Below are 20,966 nucleotides of genomic sequence, written 5' to 3' on the forward strand. Positions count from 1 at the left end.
ACATAGAGAGATGCTGTCTCAAAACAATTTATGTCTAGGGTAAAGAAAGGCTACTTTTTAAAATTACCCTGTATTTTTAGCTTTATTTTCCTAGTCCATTATTACTCGTAGAAAAATAATTAAGGATACCAACTATGTGGCCTTCATATATGCTATGGATATATGAACATGCTATTGATATTATGACCAGGCTATTTTCATGTCTCACAACTTCCTCCATATTGCTTTACCATGAAGCTATTTAAATATTTATGTTCTTAAATCTACCCATTTTTGATGGACACTTTGCCAATCTTATATTCAGAAAGGGCGTATCTGAGTCATGATGATACAAACCTCTACTTTAGGGCAGCATCCTTTGGTTTCATTGATAAAATGTGAACCATTAATCCATTTAGAATGTACTTTATATAGTAAAATGTAATGCAAAGAACTCCCTCCCCAAACCACTCCCAGAAATATTTTCTCAAAATGTTTCTTGATTCTATTATTCTTTCACTGATTCATATGTCCCAACACATGAAATACACATATTCATTCATTCACTTATAATATTCTGTTCCTCTATTTTGGTGGCTAAAATACTGTTTTAGTTGAGTGCCACTTTATTCCAAATTTTGCTATGCAAAAACTTTTTAAAATATTTATTTTGTTTTCTGTGTTTTGCATGCATGTATGGTACTCAGAACTGAAGTTATACATGGCTGTGTGCTACCATGTAGGTGCTGGGAATAAAGCCCATGTCGTCTGCAAGAGCAAGAAGTGCTCTTACTGCTGAGCTGACTCTCTAGGCCTCTTCTTACTTTTCAAAATTTTCCCATTTGACATCTTATTTCCATTCACTCATTTTAAAACAATTAAAAAAAAAGAGACCATGAGTTTGACAGCAAGCAAGGAAGGGTATATGCGAAGGATCAAAAGGAAGAAAATGGAAATATTATAGTTCCAAAAATCTTAAAAGTAGCTTTGTAAAAATGGGAAGAGAAAAGCACCTGCCAAAGCCACAAAATATGAGTCCTTTTTATAACAATCTCAGGGACAAAAACACTTAAATTATATGTATATTCTGATCTCACCTTTAAAGCCACAAAATATGAGTCCTTTTTATAACAATCTCAGGGACAAAAACACTTAAATTATATGTATATTCTGATCTCACCTCTATTAAAATATGCATTCATAATTCTATGAATTAAGTAGTAATTATGGTTATTTCGTGTATGCTAGACAGCCCCATTATACCTCACCTCCTTCATCCATTTCTCTTTGCTCTTGTGTACCTCAGGCTTCCCAATATAGCCTACATGTAAAAGGTCTTCCTTCTCTGGCTTCCAGTTTGGTAAAAGGGAGGAGGCTATCTATATACTGGGAAGACGCAGAAGTAAAACAGAGTCATTTTTGAGCTTGGAATCTTTGTTTTCAGGATTCAAATGTACATCACAACTGCTGTCCGATGGCCCCTTCCCTCACAGCTGTATACCATTCCAGTAACCTTTGCCCCACGCCATCCCCCCCTAAGAAATTTCTGTTCACCAGTCTATAGCATTGTTATGCTTGTCCAAACTAAATATATGCCATGACTCTGCCTCTCTGCCAATGAGAAAAAAACCTCCAGGACTGCCTGATCTTATAGGACTCAGGAGTCTTTCAATTTGCCCTTAATCACATTTTCCAAATTTCAACAAAAATCCTATTAATACTTTTCCTGCTTAAAGTGTAAAAACAACCATATGAGGAAAAACATGACCAGGAACTTTTCCTAAGACTTAGAAAAGCAATCTAGCCCAGAGAAGCCACACTGAGGAGGGAAAGTTTCCCAACAGAACATAACCCTATCTCCTACAGCAAGCATTTTAAAAAGATTTTCACTTTTAATTATGTGTATGTGTGGGCCATGTTCATACAATTACCTGAGATGGCCAGAAGGTACCAGATCCCCTGGGGCTGGTGCTACAGGTGGTCATGAATTGCTAGGAACCAAACCTGGGTCCTCTGAAAGAGCAGTACAGGCTGAGCCATCTCTCCAGTCCAAGAAAGGGACTTTTCTTCTGGGAGACAAATTCTTCTGTGCCACCACTGCCCGGCTGAGCCTGCATTTGTTAGACTCAGTAATACAAAACGCACATCAGAAAAGTTTTTGCTTTGAAATTTAGAAACAAGTTTTATTTAAGATCTGAAATACAATTCCTAAAATATCAACTTTTCAGAAAACTGTGGCTACACAATAATGCATTGCCTCTATCATGTTAGAACGTGCATTAGACTCAAATACAAAAACCAGAAAACAAATCACCATCCTTCAACAATTTAAGCAAAGATAGAATGAATGCCTAAGCAACAACAAAGATGGATCGCAGAGGATGGGCTGTTTACGTCAAGCACGGTAAAAAAAAAAAAAGAAGCACAAATGCATGGGTTTTCAGGTATATACATTAAGTTGAACCTTTGGCACTAGGAACCAGGGCATCTTATCACGTAGCATTAACACATATTAGAAAACCGTGTAGTGTCAAAGGGATAGAACCACCAGCATTCAAGCAATGATGTCAACTAGGCAATAAAATGTTCTACTGAATTTCTTCTTTGTCTAATTACTGCATACACTGGTAGCAACTCTGAAATGAGGAAAGGAGTCGGGCACTCCTTTTATTTTCTGCTTACAACAGAACAGGAAACAAACTGAAACATAAGCCCTGTTTTACACTGACAGCTTTAAAGAACATCAATTATACACTGAAAGGACTAAACAGAAGTGTTTACAGATACCAGACAATAGTGAGCGGTCAGTAGACCTTCACAGGGCTTTGCGATGATACTCAGCAGAAGCCACTTTGTAATCACTGGCAGTAAACAGAGAGGCAGAATTCTTTGCCAGATACTTAAGGAAATCATGCAAATAGCCCAACAGTAACGCAAGGCTTTTCTCATCAAGGGGCGTATAAGCCAACATTGCCCCAATTCTCACAAATAATCTCAGTAGGTGTGGTGCCCCATAGATCTGCGACATTGGCGCATCGGGGTGAGCCAGAAGGATCTCAGCATATTGGGGCCTCTCAAACTTGTAGAGCAGCTGAGTGCCCAGCATCACATTGAAATACTCTTTTATCCCTCCCACCACTTCATTCACTGCGTACTCCTTATTATCAACATTTCCCTGCGATCTCTTACAATTGGCATACTCCTCAAGAATGGCATCTACATTCTTTTTAGCAGGGAGCTGGAACAACTGCTTCTGCCGAGTAACCAAGTCCCAGTCCTCCACCAGCCATGGTTTTAATTCTTCAGGAATCTTCACTTTCACCTCCATCCTATTCTTAAATGCCTCCTCACTCTCCACAGTGGGGTCAGCCCGTGCCCTTTTCTTACGTGGGGGCTGGGGCATTTCGCTGGTGCTGCCGCCATCGCCGTTACCAGGAGCCTTCTGCTTGTTCTTCCGTGTCTTCCGCACCGAACCAGAAGGGGGGTTCTCAGCAGAGCGACCGCCCCATCTTCCTGGGAGGGCTGGTTCAAGACTCTTGGGCTGTGAACCAGCTGACTTCTTTCCGGAGGCAGCTCCCCTCATCTTACTTCTCTGCATGTTGCCTCGAGTTGGCTTCTTAAAGTTGTCTTCTTCAGCAGATTGTTGTCCACGAGTTTGAGAAGCCTGCTTTCTGGAACTCATTCAACCCTGTTTTTATTCCAACCACTGTAATATATAAAGTATTTAATTTGATTGTTTACTATGGTGACTTCGAGGCCCATCAGAACACAACACATGCCCAAATCTGTTGGCTATGGATTCCAGGTCCTATTTCTGGACCATTTATAAGTGCATTTCTATCTTCTCCTTTCTCTAATCCTTACTACCACCCACAACCCTTGCCTCACTAAACAACTCATCAGACATGCCCATAAAATCGTTTCTTGATGCTATTTAAAAGAAGGGATTTAATTTTAGAAAAAGATATTGTGACAAAACCATAGAAGGAAGTAGAGTTGAAATTCAAGACTTTGGAACAAGAATTTCAAAGTATAAGGGAAGAATGGTTTAACAGGTTGTAGGTAAGATGAATTAACAGTAAAGGTTTGTGTGTACAAGTCTAGGTATGCCTTAAGTAGTATAATGGCAAAGAGAAACGACACACACGTATGCACACACAACTCACAGAGGAATACAATAATTGAAGGTTAGAGTCAAACTGGCAGAGGAGAACCTGGGGCAGGTGGGAGCCACAACTTTCAGGTTTTGAGGATGGATCATCTTATTTGTACCATCATATGAGATGTATGCACAAGTAAACTGCTCAGAGGAGAAAGATGCTCGGTTGGGACTTTTTATATTGGGGGTGTGCACTTGAACAGAGAATGTTCACACTCAGGTAAGAGGCCAGAGCAAAGAAGTGGAGATTTAAGTAGTTGTTGTACAGCTGGTAGCATATACTATGAACCAGTGAACCATTGCATTTGAGAACAGAGGAATTTCACACATAGAATTCTGGAAAACCTAAGGAAGAAAGGTATTAGGTATTAAAAAGAATTATCAAGAAAGAGACCACAGATAAAATGGTGAGATCTTCATTGGAGAGGAAGAATGTGATTTTGGAAGCCAAAGTTAGGTTTCAAGAGAAAGAATGTTCAGTGAAAATGAGTTAAAAAAATAAATCTCCTGCTACTCTTATAGCATGATTCATTAAACAATCCCCTTGACTTACACAATCTTCCTTCTTTCCCTTCCAAGGACTCCTAGTAATTTCCCAGATGGAATCTTAGAGATCTCCTAGGATGGTCTGGAAGGATGGAGTGAGAATACAACCTAAAAAGGAAAGTAGGTATCCGCAATGAAGATGAACTTTTGTGAAAACATTCAAAAAAATTACAAATGTGTCTTACACATATGAAGGAAAATATTAAAGATTTTTTGATCTGCCAAATGGAGTTGGAAGAACTCAAACAAATGATACATGACAAACGATTTCCTGGTCTGTTACAGGCTGCTCTAAGCATGTCATGTTATGGCTGAACAGCTTAGCATAGCACGTCACACAAACATTTCCACATGTGAATGTGGATACAAGGATTTCACTCAAGTGGCTGTACATTTACATATTCAACAGGCAGAGAGTAATATGAACTACATACTACAGAATACAGGTTCATATACTGACACTTAAAACTCCATTGGTTAAATAGAAAAGAAGCACAGAAAGGGACCCTAAAATGGACAGATAGCACAGAAAGAACGAAGCCCAATTCTTATGACCAATGCAATCCCATTTGTTTTAAACAGGCGTTTAAATGTGTAAAACACGGCTGTTACACATACATTCATGGCAACCTCTGAGAATAGGACGACAGCCCATCTTTAATTAAAGCCAGATTTAGCCAATCATGTGGGTAGGTATCATGGAATTCCTGTGGGGGGGGGGGGAATTCAGACTTAAAGACTTGCTTAGAAATGAAAGCCACAGGTGCTTAGAATATTAGGCAGTTCAAGGAAATACCATTTAATTCAAAAGACACGAAGGAAGCTCCATGCAGATAGTGAAAGGTGATACCAGCCCTTTAAGCACTGAAATTGGTGAATACAGAGGTTAATAGTATGGGAATAAAAATCATTATGCTGAGATAAAAATATGCCCTGTATGTTTGGTTGTGATAGTAGCTAGAAATGCTATCTTTTTGTAAACTCTCATCATCACAAAATGCTGCTGCTAGGTTTTTTTTTCTACTTTAAAATGGAGATCTGTGAGTAGGAAAGAGTGAAATCCAGAAAGCTCAGTCTGGGACTATTTAACTAAAAAAAAAAAAAAAAAAAAAAAACAAAACAAAAAAAAAAAAAAAAACAAAAAAAAAAAAAAAAAAAAAAAAACACTCAGGAACCATTTTGGAAGCCACAGTAATCAGCACTTCTTTACCAATGAACTTGAGAATGACAGCTGAACTTACTACATTGCTATTGATTATATTCTATTATCCATACATATTCATATGCTAAATGCAATGGTTTGACATTTGTGATGTCAAATGATTTGACATTTCTATAGGAAAATTCATACAACATTCAGGCCAAGCTTATATGGCCAGAGTAAATAAAGGCAAGGATACAATAAAATTAAAAGTTCTAATGCAGTTAATCTTGGATCTTTTGCAGTAGTTAGAAAACAGGTCTTAGACCAGTACAACACTTTCCCACTAAATCCCTGCATACTAGCTCTAGAATAATTTTCTGTTTGCCCCTACTTGTGTACTGGAGTAGAGGTGAGCACATGTTATCTAATCTTGCATCTCATCCTCTAAAAAAAATAATCTTTTAAAGAAAATCATGTCCCCATGTTAAGGTTATACTATGCACCTTTTAGGCTATGTTCAGACATTTTTTCTTATATTTCTTCCAACACTCCAAGCTGCTTTATTTAGTGGACCAAGGTGCAACATATTTAAGGTGTTTTACCTGGTGCTAAATTGTTTTCCCTTAAAAAACTGTATGAATTTACAAGCCTGAGTAAAAATGATCAGTTATACACTACATTCTCTGGTAAACACCAGAAAATCTTTTTATTTTTGCCCTGCACGTAAGGCAAGTCTTCTACTGCCGAGTTATATTCCCGAACCTTAACACCTTTAATTCAGGGCCTCCCACACCTTAGGCAAGCACTCAACTGCTAAGGTAACTAGATCCCAAGCTGCAAACATTATTTGCTTTTTGCCAATCTAACTTATATAGTGGGGTATCTTCATTTGAAATGTATGATCTCAAGCCATCTTTTCTTATTTCGCTGGTCAGACCTCTTTTTCTCACATGGGCATTTTTATTTCCTTTTCTTCTAGGGTGCTTTTTGTTTCACATTGATCACACCACCATGTTTTTTTGTTAAGATCCCGGCTGGCTTTTCCTTTGCAACCTTTGGCTTTGTTATGCTCAGGGGAAATGATGCTAAACAAATTTTGTAAATTAGTTCCTCTATTATTTTTTTATGTTTTTAGGTTCTCCCAAATTTACAGATATATTTTCTCAATGTTCATTACTGATGAGCCCATTCTTTTCTCAATGAGAAGTGCTATTCTATAAATATAGGTATCCATAAGTATAAGTGACTTGACTTTTAAGGGGCTCTTTTCCCAAGCCCAGGCTAGCCTGGAATTTGCATCAAACCTCTGGCCTTTGCTTTCCAGCCACTGAAATTACAGGCCCAAGATGCCACACCCATTTGTAGGTCCTATCAGTGGTAATTCTGGTTGTGCTTGTAACAGTATTATGGCTTAAGGGCATAAATGTTGCTTTAGAATATTATCTGTAAATGGATATAAAAGGTAGTTTATGTGTTATTATTTTAACAGCAAAGTACTGGGGATAACCTTAGTGATCTGAGGAAAGGTGATACATTTGTAATGTGGAATATCATGTCAGATAAAGGAATGTCACTGTGAAAGAAATACCATGAAAGAAGTTAGACAAGAGATCTGTGAATGGAAAAAAAGACACTTAACGACTATTTGTTAAATAAATATAGGTAGTTAATAGTATCTACATTGAAACCAGTCTGTACAATAAAAACCATAAAATATTCTTGTGCATATCTGAACACATTTTAGATTGTAATTAGGTAATCTAGAAGGAAATGAAGAAAGCTGGTAAGTGATTGACTGTAGAGAGAAGGGTTAGTGAGAAAAAAAAAACAAAACCTGAGCCATACACATTATTCATGACTTTGCGATGTGCTCATCCATGGATTTTACATATATTTTCATTTCATTACCACTGCACACTGTACGCTTCATAGGCACACTACTCAGATGGTTCCCAAATGCCCAAGTCAAGAGCCTTTTCGTCTGCGAGGTTTCCCTATTTCTGAGCTCTCTGGCCCTTGCTTTGTCAGTCCCTATTGATCCACTTTCAGCCCCCAATCATTCTCTAAATTGCTCTCTTCTACCAGGGAAGCGCTCTCCACGGAAACCTAGCTTTACAAAGGAGAAAAATTAAAGAGAATTATGTAACTCCTTTAAAAAATGTCGCCTTGAATAGACTGGGACACACCCCTTCCTTTCACTGCTTCATGCAATCCGACTCCAAATGCAGTTTCGTGTGTGCATGTGTCACAAACACATCAGTTATAAACCTCGACAATTCACCGGCAGAAACCTTTATCGATTACACCATTTTTTCCATCTCTTGGTCTCTGTATAAAATCAGGCATATATAAACCTTCTCATTTGGAACACAAAACATTTCTTATGCTTAAAACCTTTTCTTTTTTTGAGAAAGGGTCTCATCTCAAGTGCCCCAGGCTAGACTCAAACTCACTATAAAGCTGAGGGTAACTCTGAGCCTCTGAAATCCCTGCCTCCACCCCCCCCCAAATATTTGATTGCAGGCATGTGCTCCCACAGTTGGCTTGTGCACAGCTGGGGATTCAAACGTGGAACTTCATATATGCTAGGGAAGTACTCATTCCCAACCCAACAGATCATTTGCAGTCTGAACAAAAGAGGAAAATGATATTAAAGAAAATGGTTAGCTGATGGATATGGTAGCTAAAATTATAGCTCTGGGAAATTTCCTCAAAAGTAATTGTACTTAAAACTTTGATCAGATAAAGCCAGAAGTCTTAATTTCAGAATTCAGTTCTAGTAGTAAATTGCTGTTTCTGGAAAATGAGAGAAACCAAAAATATTAATTAAAAAAATTCCACGAAAATTATATTCATCATTTCACAAAAATGTGTTCTTGTATGCGTGTATAAAATGTTTCATGACTACTAAAGCCAGAAGTATTATTCCATCAAATACTTGTATGAGGACATTCTGGAACAAAGGAAGTTTCTTGTTCACGATTACACAGTAAGTGGCAGAGCCGGTAATCAAATCCATCAAGCCCTCATTTGCTCTTGAGAAAAATATTCCATTATTTGAATCTGTGAAACCATTACATAGCACTAATTTTCAGATTTTTTTTTAAGAGATGAAGATTACATGGGCTTATATCTAATGTGTATCCTTACCCTTTCAGAATTTAGAGCACTTTCTCAGATGGGAGCTTATTAATTTTCAAAATATTCCTAGCCATTTAGGAAGGTTATGTGATATGATCTTGTTTGTGAACCGAGGCCAGAAGGAAAGCACTTACCCTGTATTCTGCAAACAGGAATGGTTCTGCAACCAGGGTCAGATCTCCTGATCCTTATTGTGTAGCAAACTGAGCTTTTCAGATGACCTAGAAGGTCAAACAAAGAGATGGAAAAGGACAGAAAAGATGTGAGACGGTGATTTTCTTTTCCAGCTGTCAACGCAATTTTATCTCACACAAAGGATATCAAAGCTGATAAATGCACAATTTTTATTTCCCCGTGGTTATTATTTTCAAATGTACTTTATTGTTTATCAATTTTTGAAAAAAAATGAATAATTTCTCTCAAGGATAATGTGAAATAAATAAAACTGTAACGGAACACCATTACAAATGGATGCGAATCCATCATCCAGCTTCAACAATTACTAACTGAAGGCCATCTTGTTTCATCTGTAACCCCACCCACTGCTCCCCCCCCCATTTTTTTAAGCTACCGAAAAAATGACTTAAGGATTATGAAAAATTTCAAATATATACCAGGGGGAAAAGACAAATACAGGAAGCCCCATCGGCCTACCCCTCAGCTTAAAAACGATTATTAATCGAAGGTCCCAGTTATACCCCTCCCATCTCTCTCCACCGCTGAAATTATTCTGAAGCAAATCCTAGTCATCCACGTATTTTGAAGCCATTTTCAGACATTATTTAATCTTTACGCAAATATATAAATATACATAGATTTCCACAAAATAAAGCAATCTGAAAACATAACCACATTGCTACCAGAAACGTCTAAAAAAATCTGACACCCGATTTCATTAAAGAATATTAATTCCGCATTTAAAAATTCCCGATGAATCTTAAAAGAAAATTTTACAATTGGCGTGCTCGAATCAGGATTCAAACAAGGCCTACTCATCGCATGTGCTTCACATCTAGCTTGTTCTCATTCTCCTTCCCCTACCTCCTTTCTCTCTCGCTCGCTCCTTTTTTTTTTTTTTGCTTTAATGTGGGAAAATTCCAATCCCCAGCTATTCTAAAGCGATTCTCGGCTAGCAAATTTTATCCGTAAAATAATTTAAAAAAAAAAAGGATGCGCCGAAAAAGAGTATATCGAGCGAATCTGCGTAATTTATAATTTTCTTTGGATAAGCAAATATCTATCTTTAATAACAACTGCTAATACCTTCCGAGAGACAGGCTTCACAATTAAAGCCGTACACGCACTATTTTACCGTGCACATTTGAATCTACGGCTCTGATATGGATACTATTATCGCCGTTTCACAAACATGGAAACCGAAACACAGAAAGGAGCCTTGCTCGAGTTGGGCGTTGGCGAGCAGGAATACGAATCCAGCTTTGCCTGAATGTGAAGCCACTAGCTAATCCTGTCTAAAGACGCGGAGAAAAGAGGAAATCATCGACCCTTCCTCCCCACCCCCACCCCGAAACCTGAAGCGAGAAGCCAGTTCTTTCCAGCAGCCGACGTGTGATCACCGCTGCTCCTCCAACCGCCATAGTAAAGCCAGGTTTCTCTGGCAACTGATATCCATAGGCAGACACGTCACCCTGGGGGCGGGCTTAGCCTTTCAGCCAATCACAGTCGTCTTGTCTCCGTTTTAGAATGTTCCATAACCAAATGATTGGCCCGCCGCCCCCACGTCAGCAGTGACGCTCCGCCGCAGTAAAGGCGGGTGCTAGCAACCTGCTTCTTCATGGTTCGGGCCGAAATCAAACCAATTACCGTCCTTCTTTAGTGCGATTCCGGCCAATGACAGTCGCCCTTTTAGGCTCTTAGCCCGCCCTCCAAATGCGCTACAGCCGTTGGGTCAGAAGTCTATAGGGCAGCGTGTTCACGTGGCCCGTTTTCAGGACCCAGAGTTCCCCTGACCGTGGTTTTTTTTTTTTTTTTTACCCCCACCTCCTTTCCCTCGCTCTCCCTTTTTCTCCTGCAGGGAGGCATTATGGGTTGGTGGGTCCGTTCCCCTCCCCCGCCCCCGCACCACTGGGAAAGGAAGTGTGTACGTGGCTTGCGGAAATAGGATAGGCGGAAATGAGCTAAGGTTCCCGCGAGTGGGAAGAGCGAGGTCAAAGCGAGGGCCACGCCCCCGAGCCTGTTGCGCAACTCTCGGAACAGGAGAGAAAAAAAGGAATAATGAAGGTTTTGATGTTTGTGTGTGAGGGTGGTGAGTGCCACAGGCGGATGGCGTGAGAACCTGGGTGTAGGTGCACGGGCACGCTCGCGTGGCCGTGGACTGTGGGTGTGGGCGCCCACCAGCCCTCGTGGCGCCGGAGGTGGTGGGTGTGCGCAGGCGTGCACTCCCTGCGGTGGCGGGAGGGGCCCGATTGTGTGTTGTAGATGAGATGCTTTATATTGGTGGATTGCTGCTTTTTTATGTTGGCAAACTGCATTAATGAAAAGGAAGATAATTAAGGCTAAGTACTAGTAACAGAGGTAAAGGGCTTTTGTTAGAAAAGGCCTGCGATTTAATTTGTTATTTACTCCCCTCCCCCCCTTTTTTTCTTTGAGACCCGGTCTCACTACGGGTCTTGGCTGGCCTGGAACAAGTAGAGACCCACCCACCAGTCTCTTTTTCTTCCTCTCGAGTACCTGGGATAAAGGCATGCGGCATTCCACTCAGTCTGATTTAATTTTAGACCATATAAATGCCCTTTATTCCCAGATACAAAACTAAATTAGCTACTTAAAAGGGCGCGTCTTTAAAATTTTCAAGTATACTCCCCTCCTCGCCATCACCCAGACCTCCCCTTTGCAGCTCACGCATTTTACTGCATAATTGGCAGAAATAATTTGTAACGAGAACATATGGAATTAAATTCCCCTCTGATAGAGACACCTCACAATTTTTGCGGGCTCTAAGCTTCACCTACCTTTTGTCCTAGTCTCCAAGCGTAGTGATCCTCAGGCAAATAGGCTTTCCGTCAGTTTTCCAGAAAGTTCACTGGGTGAGGTTTATATCTCTTGAATCTGCCGCTAGATGTCACCAAATTCCAGCAAAGGATTTGCTGTTTGGTTCCCGGGGATTGTGAGATTTATTTCTTTTTGCCCCACCCACTTCTTATTTGATGAACTCAATAACCTCTGGTTGTTTCATATATATCATAAATCCCCAAAGAAGAATGAAATCAAGTTTTGTAAAGTAACAACACTAGGCAGGGAATTATATATCCAGATATTTTTCTTATTTTCTTTCCTTACAAAGAAAAAAAGTCATCTGTTCTTCCAGATTTTCTTTCTCCCTTATATATATTTTTTGAACTCAAGAGTTGATAGGAGCCTAAACACGGATGCTAAAGTTCTCTGTGGGCTTTGGTGGTGCATCTGTACTAACAGCTCTCAGGAGGCAGAAGGACCCCAAGTTGAAAACCAGTTTAGATTATATGTTGAGAACCTGTCTCTACATTAAAAAAAAAAACCTAATGAAAGAATATCCTTTTGGGGTTTTGCCCACTTTATTTTTAAATACTGACTGTTCCTCCCAATGTTAATTGCAGACGACTATAGTCAGTCTGTAAAGATAACCTGGAGGTAAAGTTAGACTTCAGTATTGAAAATTATCGTCCTTTCCTCTTGAAATTTTTAGCAAATATGCGTGTTTGCTCCCTGATTTTATGCGATATTTCCGTGTTGCTAACAATAAGGTAGGTATGCTTAGTCGGCTTAAGAAAGTTCTATTTTCTTATGCGGAGGGCCATCACACAAAGTTCATACTTTTAAGTCTCTAATTATAGTCTTAAGCCTTTCTCCCCAAGGTTGCTCACCTGTGCGGTGTATCTTCGAAGATCAGATCCAGTCTCTGAGTAGAGGGACAGGATCCCGGGGAGACGCTCCAGCCGAAGGCTAGATCTAGGTGCCGTCTCCAGGTGCACAGAGGAAGAACAATGCTCCTGGTCTCTTTTTATATACTGCTCAGAGGGCGTCAGAGGATTCTAGTCCTGTGTCTGGTTATCTTGAAAGTGATGTCACTGGGTTCTGGTTATCAGGTATAGCCTTGGGTGTAGTGGACTTCCTGACGAAGCTGTTTTTGTGTGTCTAAAAGGCGTTTTTTTTTCTATGCTCATTGCATTTTGCATAACTTGATTGTGTCTTTAAAAATCAGATTGTAGATAGTGAAACATATTTCACACTTAATTGTGCTATGTTTCAGGGCAACTGATGAGGTAGCCCTGTGGGTTTTTTTTTTTTTGCTTTCTGTGTATGCACATGTGTGTAGAAGTGTTTGTGCATGTGCATGTTGGGGCTAAAGGTACACTTCATTTTAGGTCTCTTCCTCTATTTCTGTCCACCTTATATTTTGAGAGGCAGGGTCTCTCAGTGAACTTAGGCTGTTCTACATGGGCTATACTGGCTTGTCGGTGAACTCCTAGGATCTGCCTGTCTCCACCAATAGTCCCATTAAAACACTGGGCTTACAGATACGTGCCCCATGTTAGCTTTTATGTAGGTACTAGGGAATTGAACTGAGGTTCTCATGCTTGAGCAACAGACACACTTTACCCCCTGAGACATCTCCCCAGCCAGACCCTCAATTTTTAAATATTTTCTATATTTTAGATGTTGAAGTAAATGCTTTTTCTTAACAAAATGTATTCCATTTTCAACCAGCAAATATCTGCTCCAGTTATCAATGATATGTGCTTGTGCACATGTCGGTGAAGTTTTTTTTTTAGGATTTTAATTTTATTGTTTTTAATTATGTGTAGGTGTATATATCTACATATGGGTATGTGACATGAGTTCCGAGATCAGAGGCTTTGGATCCCCTGGAGCTGGAATTGCAGACTGTTCTGAGACACCTGGCATGCATGACGGGAACCTAACTCGGGTCTTCCAGAAGAGCAGTGAGTGGACCTCCTTTCTGAGCCCTCTCTCCAGCCACAATGGTGAAAGGTTTTTTACAGCAGCCTGCAGCTATATTTCCCAGGCCTACCGGAAGCATCAGTATCACCTGGTAAGTGGTCAGAAAATTAGACTCGTAGGCCAGACCTCAAATCTCATAAACCAAAGATTTTCTGGATGGAGTTTGGCAATCCATACCACTACAAATTGTTCCACTGAATCCAAGGCTCTCTAAAATTTAAGAACCACGGCTTTGTAGGGCAAAAATGCATCCCTTACATTTGTACACCACTAGAGGGCGCCATAGAATGCAAAGCAGAATAAAAAGGACCTCTGTGTTTGGACATACCCTGCATAGTATCAGTCTTGTTTTGCAGATTAAGGAATGTAGAAGTGTCACCATAAGTGTTTATCTTTCAGAGACTGAAGCAATCTTTGCATTACAGATTGTTCTTTGCTTTGACTAATGTTGACTGAACCGTTAAGAAGATAGTAGAAAAGCAAACTAAGTATGTAGAAATAAATAGCTTGGTGATTTTCATATCTTTCCTCCTCTCCCTTCTATAATATAACACAAAAGTCTAGGAGTAGCCTCCTTGCTATTGCTTATTTCTCAATGATCTTTCTGTTCTGTAGTTGCCTGTTTTAGCGTGCGTCATACTATTTTATATATAATAAAGGCCTGAGGGTGGTGAGTAAAACAGAAATTTGAAAACCCAATACAGTGGCTCACCTACTGTATGGCCCTATACACAGAAGTCCCAATAATAAGCTTATAACTTAGGTGAAACTTAACATCTTTTTATAGTGATGAGAGTGAGTTCTGGGGTCCAGTTGCTTTCATGCATCATATAATTTACAGGTGATAAAATATGAATAATCCCTGCATTTGTAATTCTAATATTCAGTTAAGCTTTCTAGTTCTCTGGTTTAGTTTCTGTTTAAGTGATTTTCCTTCTTTCTTATTTGTGAGACATTGATACTTTTTGACCCAAGAGAAAAATGTAGAGAAGTATCTCTCTTATGTTTTGGCCAGGTTTGATCTGACCCCAGATATGCACTCTCTGGGCCCCCTCCTCTCAGCCACTCCAATGGCAGGATTTTGGCTCATCCAAGCACTTTTTAGAAACATCGAGTGAGGCTGACCAAGTATTATGACACACCACATTGGGGTGCTTTGTAGAATAACAGTGTATTCAAGACAGAAGTGTTTCAGGCTTCAAAGTTAGTCAAATTTAAGTGATTTTTAAAAAAGTTTTAGATTTTATAAGTTTTAGTGTCATACCACCCATTAGATGGAAACAAACATTTGATTTCGTGATCTTAGAGCCACCTTGTATAATACAGTATCCAAGTAGCATATGTGACGATTAAAGTCACAATTCATTAGACCACGAAAAAGATCGGTTCAGTTGGTTGCTCTGACTGTATTCCGAAGGTGGCCACATAGTGTTCCTAGCTGTCGTGTAAAATGGAATGTAGACCGTTTCCACCGTCATGGCATGTTCTGCCGTACAGTGCTGGTGCAGATGACAAAAGGGATGGAAAAGGGTCGCATATATATAGCACGTGCCTTTTGACAGCTGTCCTCCAACGGTGATTTTTTTTCCCCTGCTCTTCTCAGGATCAGAGCTGGGGCGCTCCATCATGTTGACAGGGTCAGGAGAGGGAAGTAAGGTAGCCGAGGTACTTTAACAAGGGGTGTCCTGGTGCCAGAAGCTGTATTTGTGGCTGCTGTTGTAGTTTTCTCATAGGTCTGTCCTTGTGCTTTCCTGGGTAGGGTTGCAAGAGCAAGACCATGAATAATGTGAACCAGTTTTAGAATCAGAGTAGTAGCAAAAAAAAAAAAAAAAGTCCTAGAAACAATGTTTTCTGTATTCCAGGTAGCACAGGACTCAGCTCTTTCCAGCTGTTATCTTCGCAAATCCTCACGGAAGCTTGGGGAAGTTAAACAGTCACCTAAAGTTGCTCAACCAGTAAATTGCAGAGCAAGACCAGACTTGTTCCTGACTTCAAAGCCCAGGCTTTTTCGTGTTAGGCTGTGTTAGCCCCTCAATGTGACCATTCCCCTGCACCCTTAACATTCTAGTGGGATGGAGCCACAAGTAGATTCCTCACTTAGAGTTGGTTCTCAGAAAATGAGAAACTTTCTTTAGAATTTTCAGCTGCACCATTGTCTTTACATGATTTCAACTCTAAGAGAAAGATAGCTTAATTCTATTTGGTTCCAAGGCCCAAGGCCACACAGAAAGTATTTAAGGTCTTAGCCATCATAGGATATTCATTGGCTCCATGAACCCTATATTAATTTGCAAGAACAACGTTAGCTTATATAATGCCTTTGTGGTAATCAGAAGCATAGGCCACCTAAGGGCAGGCAAATTGCAGAGATACGTGCACTCCAGTGGAACAATGAGAAAATGCCCCTTTCCTTGCTGACAGCTTCAACCTCAACAAGGTAGTTAGCTGAAAAAGACATTCCAGTCAGGAGTTTTGTCCTTTTAGTTGAGTACAATTGTAACCTTAGTTATAGTGCTTAGTTGAGTAAGCATGTAACCTGCCTGCTGTTGTATGTAGTCCTTGCTTGTAGTACCTTGTGAAGAACAAAACCGTCCTTGGTCCAAAAAGTAGTGATCCGTAGTAGTCAGACTATTCTGTTGTCTATCCCCAGTGGCCTCCCATGTCTCATGCGTAGTAAACAAAATTGCTCTATCCTAAGCTTTGTTTGATATCATATATAATTTTATTTTTTGTATGGACACTTCATCTACACGCATGTGTGTGCAATGTGTATGTGCCTGGTACCTCTGGAGGCCAGAAGAGGGCATTGGATCCCTTGGGACTGGTAGTACATACAGTTGTAAGCCAATATGTGAGTGCACCAGCCCTAAATCAGAACCAAACTTTAAAAATATCAAGGAGAAGCAGGAGAAATGGCTCAACATTTACAAGCACTCACTGCTCTTACAGAAGACTACAGTTCAGTTCCCAGCACTTATCTGGTGGCTCAGAATCATCTATAACTTCAATTCCAGGGGATGTGACATTTTTTTAACCCCTGTGAACACCAGGCACACATGTGATGTACTTACTTATATGCAGACAAAATAGTCATGCAATACAATTAGATAAATAAATCCTAAAGTGTTTAAAAATTGGTTCTGATTATCTTATTTAATATTTCTTAAAATAATAATTGTTTAATATAGAAGTTGAAACCAAATCCTAATATTTCAAGGTAAAGCAAAAATTGCATTTCTACGATAAAGATGTCTTTCTATTTATACCACCTCATTCCGTAGCAATTTCAAAAAGCCATTCCTGCAAATTTCTCTGGATAAGTCTAGTTTTTTCGTCCATGACAAAGCAAATGGAAATAGTCTGGGGGGAAAATTGTCCTTTTAGTGATATCTGTTTTCTCTTCTGTAATTAAACTAACACCTCATGGCTCCGTTTGACGTAAAAAAGCTTATTTCAAATGACCAAACCATTGAGAATTGAACCTAGTCAGCGATGACCTTAGATGACCTTGAGATGCCAGAGTTGCACATGATCCCTTGTTTTTCTCCTTCTGAGTTAATAGTTTAGCTTGGAGCGTGCCAAAATTCATGGTTCTGTCAGCAGCACTCTTTACTTGGAAGGATCACTTTAAGCCACCCATGGTATACATTAACTCAGAAAGATAAAGACTGCTTCTCGCCCATGATTGCTTCTGTCTGTAGTTCGAACTTTGCATCAAGTGCTTGCTTTGAATCATTTTTCTCTAGCTAAGTTTGTTTGTAATTTCCTCAGAGTCTACATTTGACTAGAAGTGATAAAAATTACGACTTTTGAAACTATTAACTGCCATATTTAAAAGTACATGCCTAAACTGTTTTATGGTAGCTATAGGGTTGCTTGTACTATTTCCCTACTTTTGTGTAGTGCTGAATGTTTCCTTAATAATTCTTTAAAGAAGAAAAAATTGAAAAATACTTCATCAATCATGGATTAGAGTACAAACATGGCTTTCTCTTTAGCCAAGACATTGAGTATAATTTATACTCTTTAGTAGGGATGGACCATATCAAAGTTAGAGAAAGAATTAAATTGAAAAACTAAAAGAAAACCTCTTTAGTAGAACTTGATAAGGTCTCCTGAATGTACAGTCCCTTCCTACCTCTTCCCCTCCACCAGACGCCATAGGAAGCCTTGCTGTAATGAGCTGCGTAAGTGGCCTCTTCCAATCCCTCAGGCAATTAGGACCAGAGAGGTTGAAAGCCACAGGAAGAACCATGCACTCAGTGGTGAAACTATTAGCCAGAAGGCAGAAAAACACAGGAATGGAAGCTAGAGGCAAGAGAGAGCCCTGAGGAGTGCTGCGGAAGGCAGAGCTGCTATGGAAACAGGAGACAAGATGGTGGAATATGTGACAGAGTTCGTCTTATCTCTTTGGGGAAGATGCCTTTCCTACCTTATTTCCAGTTTTGAAGAGCAGGAAGACCATCTGAAAGCAAAATATTTGATCTCGCACATGTGCGTGAAAATGTAAGCATTTAAAGAAAAGGTGTCTTACCGCCCTGCTTAGAATGACAGGTTCGACAAACTATACATTGAAACAGTGCATTTGATCTATTTGTGGCAGTGTTTTACCATATGGGGAAGCAAATGAGACTGTTTATGCACTACTGTGACAGAGTAGATAGGGCTTAGGGTGTGGGGCCCTTGGAGGACATGTTCCTTCAAGGCCCTGAGGTTGAGGTAAAATGATTGGTCACAGAACAGAGAAGAGAGTAAGAGCAGCTCCTAAAAGGTACAAAGCTGAGGTACACCCAGCTGCTCCCAGCCTAGCGTTCTTGGAGGGACGTCAGTGGGACCCAGGAGGCTACAGCCAGCTTTCAATAAAGCTGGTCTGTGAAAGCTGGCTAAGAGGACAGAGGAAAATTGATGTTTGCTCCAGAGTGGGGCTGTCAGCTGTGCTCACCACCTCCCCAGGCTCCCAGCTGTAAACAAAAGTCCTGGCCCTTCATGGCACTGCAGAGCAGTCCAGGCTGGTGTAAGTCTCTGAGGACAGCTAGACCATTTTCTCATCCTGGCTGACAACCAGGAGACAGAAGAAACAATAGAAGGTAGAGAGGGGGAAGGGGCGGAATGCAAGGGAGCAGAGACCATTGGGAGGGATTTGTGTATTTCAGACCTTAGGTCTTTGGATGAAAGTAGTAGAGATATTGTAGGCAAACCAGACCCCCTTCCTTGTGTAACTATCCCAGATAATAGTGAATTACAGAGGGGCTTCAGAGCCTCCAGTGTATCACCCACTCCTTCAGTTGCAAGCATATGTGGTCCTCACCATGCTAGCTATTCTGGGTGTTGCTAAAGTAATCCATGATAGCTTACACATTCAAGGGTCTTATAAGGAGTTTAGGGACATGTGTGACATTGAGTCTTAACAATACCAAATAGACTATTTATTTATTTGTTAGTTTGTTTTGAGACAGGGTCTCATGTAACGCAGGCTACCTTTGAAATTTCTATGTAGCCAAAGATGGCCTTGAACTCTTCAGTGACCTGCTTCCTCCCTCCACAGTGCTGAGATTACAGACACATAATACTATGCTCAGCAAATAATAGACCTTTTAAAATACTAAGCGACTAACTTGGAATAGAAATATCGGAGCAACATGTCTGGCTGTGGTCACAGAAGGTGGGATTTGAGAGCACTGCAGTAAGTTAGACATGGTTTGGCTATGAAGAAAAGGCATCTGGAATTTCCGGTAGAACAACATTATTAGTAAAGTTGAGACTGGTTTTGGTTGAAGTAGTTGATTAGAGTGCCACAGACTCTGTTCATTTCTTACCTCCTTGCACTCCTCATCATGTCTGATCCAGTATTCAAGTCTCCCTTTAGTGTCACTTCCTGCCAGTGTTCCTACCTTATCTCTAGGAGCAAGTTAAGTACCTTGTTCTATGTTCCTATAGTCCCCGCTGGCTTTGCCTTTCCAAGATACCACCATTTTCATTTGATGAACTAATCATATTTCTCTGTATTATCAAGTAGGAAGATTTGATTGTTATTCCTCCTCTTTGCAAAATTTAAATCTGTTCTTTCCCATGTCCTTAAACTGTCTTGCTCCTGATCAGCTCTGGCAGCAGAGGCAGGCAGATCTCTGTGATTCCCAGTCGAGCATGGTCCACATAGTGAGTTCCAGGACAGCCAGGGCTTATAGAAAAGCCCTGTCTCAAAACAAACAGTAGCAGCAGCAGCAGCAGCAGCAGCAAAACCCCATCGTACTCCTGACATCTTTATTTCTTTGGACGTTTCTGTTCCTTTCTCTTGAGGTCACAAGTCAATGTCCTAGGAAAGACTTCTAGGACATCTTTCCCAGCTTCCACCACAGACAGCTTGTCCATAACACTTACATATTTTCTCCATTTTTCTCCTTCCTAACGACTTAGTTGAATTTTCCCTCTCCTGCCATGCTGTAGGACGTCTGAGGGCAGGAGCGTTTTTCTTCACTGTAGTCTATGTACCTAGTATAGTACCTGGATGTGATGGGAAGTGCTCCATGCACATTTGTGAAGGAATCCAAAGGAAATGACACAATATTGGTAGGTGAAAGGCAGCCGAAAGGTTGATTATACTCCTGTGCATGAGAAAAATCTTTAGAAGTTTTCAACTATAAGAGGAAAGAATTATTTTAAAATCACCGTTTTCACTTTTAATCCCAGTGCTCAGGAGGCGGAGGCAGCCAGATCCCTGTGAGTTTGATGGCAGCCTGGTCTGCAAAGTGAGTTCCAAGACAACCAGTGCTACACAGAGAAACCCTGTCTCAACTCCCCCGCCCCCAAGAAAAATAAACTCACCCTTTGGTTTTGATACTAGAAATGAAATTTTGATATATGTTAGGCAAGCACTAGTCTACATTTCTAGCCCCTGAAGGACCACTGACCTCTGTAAAAATAGCATAGAGAACGCAAACCTTAGCCTACCCTTGATTCTTGCTTTCCCATTGTCTTGTGGTTTCATGTTCTCTACCTCCCTCTTACCCCTATGACCCTCACTCACCTCCACAAACC

General features: G+C 40.3%; 2 protein-coding genes across 12 annotated transcripts in view; one reads left to right on the forward strand and one right to left on the reverse strand.

Moving 5' to 3' along the window:
• Positions 1 to 2,134: 2,134 nt before the first annotated feature.
• On the reverse strand, positions 2,135 to 12,013 carry Morf4l2 (mortality factor 4 like 2). Of its 2 annotated transcripts, none has more exons than XM_038317497.1 (4): positions 11,942 to 12,013; positions 9,104 to 9,190; positions 4,692 to 4,792; positions 2,135 to 3,685 (listed from the first exon to the last, which is right to left on the reverse strand). In XM_038317497.1, the coding sequence occupies exon 4, from the start codon at positions 3,659 to 3,661 to the stop codon at positions 2,795 to 2,797; it is 867 nt and encodes a 288-aa protein (XP_038173425.1). In that variant the 5' UTR covers positions 3,662 to 3,685; positions 4,692 to 4,792; positions 9,104 to 9,190; positions 11,942 to 12,013; the 3' UTR covers positions 2,135 to 2,794. The 2 variants fall into 2 exon arrangements, with proteins under 2 accessions (XP_038173425.1, XP_038173424.1); XM_038317496.1 differs by lacking the exon at positions 11,942 to 12,013 and adding an exon at positions 10,502 to 10,634.
• The window catches only part of Plp1 (proteolipid protein 1), a 103,406-nt gene continuing 93,479 nt past the window's right edge, over positions 11,040 to 20,966 (forward strand). For 8 of the 10 annotated variants that reach the window (XM_038317503.1, XM_038317499.1, XM_038317505.1 and 5 more), the window contains exons 1-2: positions 11,040 to 11,235; positions 13,775 to 14,022. The gene's annotated coding sequence lies outside the window, so the exon portion shown is untranslated. Of the gene's footprint in view, positions 12,713 to 13,774; positions 14,023 to 20,966 lie in introns of all 10 variants that reach the window. The other 2 variants (XM_038317500.1, XM_038317501.1) reach the window with 2 other exon arrangements.

This window comes from Arvicola amphibius, chromosome X (genome assembly GCF_903992535.2).
Source record: "Arvicola amphibius chromosome X, mArvAmp1.2, whole genome shotgun sequence".
NCBI classification, from domain to species: Eukaryota; Metazoa; Chordata; class Mammalia; order Rodentia; family Cricetidae; genus Arvicola; species Arvicola amphibius.